The 4201-nt window shown below is 46.5% G+C and overlaps 1 protein-coding gene across 1 annotated transcript; it reads left to right on the top strand.

Moving 5' to 3' along the window:
* Positions 1 to 253: 253 nt before the first annotated feature.
* LOC127304518 (L-type lectin-domain containing receptor kinase IX.1-like) lies at positions 254 to 2469 on the top strand. Its single transcript, XM_071820705.1, has 3 exons — positions 254 to 1095; positions 1183 to 1707; positions 1839 to 2469. The coding sequence occupies exons 1-3, from the start codon at positions 254 to 256 to the stop codon at positions 2467 to 2469; spliced, it is 1998 nt and encodes a 665-aa protein (XP_071676806.1).
* The last annotated feature ends 1732 nt before the right edge of the window (positions 2470 to 4201 follow it).

Below are 4201 nucleotides of genomic sequence, written 5' to 3'. Positions count from 1 at the left end.
AGTGGCACTCTCTTGATTTGTTTAACCAATTACGATCTTCAGAAATATATATGCGCATGTCACCAACTCGCGATCAAGTGGGATGGTCAGAGAAATGAACTGAATTCACTCACTTATACAAGGAGCTGGTCGTGAAGGAACATCAACTAGGAAAGAGGTTAATACATGGAACGAGAGTGAAGCATACCATTGTCTAGCTAGGTCTCTCCAGGCAGATAAAACGGCGTCTGGGCCTGACGGCCATCAATCACCCATGCCTTCCCGCTGTGCCCCTCTCCCTCTTCTAGCCGTGGTTGCGTCGCTCTGCGGTTCCGCAGTTTCTTGGGGAAGCGACCCCATTGATAGTTTATGCTCGACAGCTGGTAACTACACCGACGGCAGCCAGTTCAAGAAGAACCTGGAGCAGCTGCTTTCCACCATTTCGAGCGCTGCTGCCAGCAATGACTGGTTCAATACCAGTACGGTTGGGACAGGGCCCGACAAGGTCTTCGGCCTCATCATGTGCTACGCCGACAGCAGCAGCACCCAGTGCTTGGACTGCCTCGCCTTGGCGCCGGCAGGGGTCAGGACGGTGTGCCGTGGCAGCCGGGACGTTAGCGCCATGTACGACGCGTGCATGCTCCGCTACTCGGGCTTCAACTTCTTTGGTGATAAGGTCACCTATGGCATCGACCCCTACAGTATCATCTTTCGGTCCTATCCGTATGCCACGGACATGGATACCATGGTCGAGGCGCGTTCCCCGCTGATGGAAGAGCTCATGGAAAGGGCCGGTGACCTGTCACCGCGGATGCACTACCTCAGCCTACCGTACAATGACTCGCTGCTGGGCACGGACGTGATATCCGGGCTGGCTCAGTGCACAAGGGACCTGGCGCCAAGCGAGTGCAACAGGTGTATTTCAATGTACACTCAATGGGCGTCGATACTGTTCCCGAACAACAGTGGAGGTGCCATCAAGGGGTACAACTGCTACCTAAGGTATAAGCTCGGTGCGTTGAACATTACCATGCCGCCTCAAAGGACACCGCCAACCCCCATGCCGCGTATAACCGACTCTGAGCTGCCGCCATCGACCCCTCCAACGCCACCAAGTATGTTTTCATCATCTTCCACGCTCTATCATAGTTGTATAAAAATATGTAGGCTTGTTGCGGTGACATAATGATAGGTCGATGGTAATCCTAAACCAGGGCTTGTGGTCGGTCTCTCCGTTGGTTCGGCATCCTTCTTGGTCATTCTGGGGCTAGGCATCCTCATCTTCATCTCTGTATCGCGTCGACGTAATCGGAGTAAAATCTTTGAAGAGGGTGATGTGTCCGACGATGAGCTTGCAGTGGAAGATGACTTCGAGAAAGGTACCGGGCCAAAGCGATTTCGGTATCGGGACCTGACTAGTGCAACAGACAACTTCTCTGATGAGCGGAAGCTCGGTGAAGGCGGCTTCGGCTCGGTATACAGAGGGTTCCTAACTGAACAAAACCTTGAGGTTGCAATCAAAAGGGTGTCCAAGGGGTCTAAGCAGGGGAAAAAGGAGTACATCTCTGAGGTGAGGATCATCAGTTGGCTTCGGCACCGGAACCTTGTGCAGCTCATCGGTTGGTGTCATGCTGGAGGTGAGCTGCTCCTTGTGTATGAGCTCATGTCCAATGGCAGCCTTGACACTCATCTACATGACGCAGGCAACATCCTACCATGGTCGGTCAGGTTAGTAACTTAGTATCATCACCCTCAATCCTACACATTCATACTACTTTATATGCTTGGTGGTGTGTTAGCGATTATAGTTTCTTCACAAGTGCTCGCTATTAATTTCGTGGAACTGTTTTCTTATGCAGATATGAAGTCATACTTGGACTAGGCTCTGCCCTTTTGTACCTTCATCAGGAATGGGAGCAATGTGTTCTGCACCGAGACATCAAACCAAGCAATATAATGCTAGATGCGTCCTTCAGAACAAAACTCGGTGACTTTGGGCTTGCTAGGCTTGTCAACCATGGACAAGGGCCGTACACAACAGGTATTGCAGGAACTATGGGCTATATGGACCCTGAGTGTATGGTCACTGGGAGGACCAGTGTTGAGTCCGATATCTATAGCTTTGGTGTTGTGCTTCTCGAGATTGCATGTGGTAGGCGACCTGCAGTAGCTCGGGAAGGAGAAGAAGAAGAGGGCATGATACATCTTGTGCAATGGGTCTGGGATTCGAGGGAATGTGGGAGTTTTATTGGCACGGCCGATGTGCGTCTAAACATGGAGTTTGATGAACAGGGGTTGGAGTGCGTGATGGTGGTCGGTCTCTGGTGTGCCCACCCTGACCGCAACATGAGGCCCTCCATGAAGCAGGCTCTCGACGTGTTGCGGTTCGAGGCACCATTGCCAAAACTTCCACCAAAAATGCCGGTCGCAACTTTCAAGCCGTTATTTGATTCTTTCATTTCCTCGTCTCAGCTAACAGGCGGCAGATGACGTGCCTTGGTGAGCCCTGAAATTGTTCAGTTATTGGGGTCTAAGTGGCTACCTACGAAAAACATGATGGAGCAAAATTCACTTCATCTTAAGCTGACAATTATCCAAATGTAACTATGTTTTTTCGATAATAGGTGACTTTATTACTCTGAAAGTATTACACCTAGCCTCTGCATAGCTAAGATACACACAGCCGCACTAAATGGCATAAACACCAAAAGACAAGTTCTCGACCATTACTAATATAAAGTAAAGTAAAACATATCTATGATGAAGGAGGGCCAATCCATAGATCACGCTGCCACCCATGTTGGAAAAAATATTGATCATCGTATCCTCCAACCGTGTAGACACCTTCGTAAAGAGGTCGTGATGATCCAAACGATGTAGAGGTAACCACAAACGAACCGTAGCTCTGCACTGGTTGATGACATCTATAAGACAATAAGACTTATTATTAAAAAAAACATTGTCATTTCTACATAACCATAGCGACCAAATAACGGCAATCGCTCTCACCCTAATAAGTAGTTTAAACCTTTTATCCACACCGTTGAGCTAGCTGATAAATATGTTCGCAACACTATATGGTGGATACATGGTAGAACCTATCTGGATGGTTGTCCATATAGATCTTGCAAAATTACACATGAAGAATAAATGCTTAATAGTCTTTTCACAATGACAAAAGACACACTTTTTTACTTCCATGCCAATTGTACTTTGCAAGGTTATCCTTCGTGAGAACCACCCCACGGCGAAGATACCACACGAACACCTTTGCTTTTAGTGGTATCTTCATCTTCAAAAAATTCAAATTATTATCAATAGGTAAATCAGGTTGGTTTAAGGCACTGTACATGGAAGTCACCGAGAATGTACCACTCCCAGTAATATTCCACCGAAACACATCAAAGCCATGCGTTAGATATACTGAATCTAAGCGGTGTAACAAGTCATCCCATGATTCTTCTCGAGGCCTAATGAGACTTCTTCTGAAAGACCCATTTGGTTTGGTAGTTTCCAACACCTTAGCTAGAGTACCAACCTGCTTGTGCTTGACAATAATGTACAGTGTTGGGCATTGTTCCTGGAGAGTGTCATTACCTAGGAATTTATCCTCCCAGAAACAAATCTTCGAACCATCCCTGATAGCGAAAGATCCATATGGGAAGAAGAACTACTTCATTCCCATAAGGCCCGACCAGAAATGAGAGTCCCCTAGTTTCCAGAAAACCCGAGACAATGCATTTGAGTTGATGTACTTTCTCCTTAGGAGAGTTTACCAAGTTCCATCCTCAGTAAGTAACATTAACTCCATTTACCAAGGAGGGGTGTATTTTTGATATCAAGGTCTTGAATACCAAGACCTCCTTGATCTTTGGGGCGACAAAGCACACTCCATTTAGCCCATTGATATTTCCGCTTCTCACTATCCTCTTGCTAGAACAATCTTGATAGGAAATCTTTTTGAGACTCCTCTAGGAAGTTGGAAGAAATATATCATATACAATACCATATTCCTAAGTACTGAGTTGATCAGAACACATCTTCCTCCCAAGGATAGTAATTTTACTTTCCAATTACTTAATGTAATTTGCAATCTCTCCTCAACTATTTTCCATTCGGCATTGGTAAGTCTGCGATAATGAATCGAAATTCCCAAATACCTAAAAGAAAACTTACCTTGTCCGCAGCCGAATAATTCAGCATAGAAATGAACATGGTCTTG

This window comes from Lolium perenne, chromosome 5 (assembly GCF_019359855.2).
Source record: "Lolium perenne isolate Kyuss_39 chromosome 5, Kyuss_2.0, whole genome shotgun sequence".
NCBI lineage: Eukaryota > Viridiplantae > Streptophyta > Magnoliopsida > Poales > Poaceae > Lolium > Lolium perenne.
The sequence above is the reverse complement of the archived record's forward strand: the minus strand, read 5'-3'. Positions and strand labels throughout refer to the sequence as shown.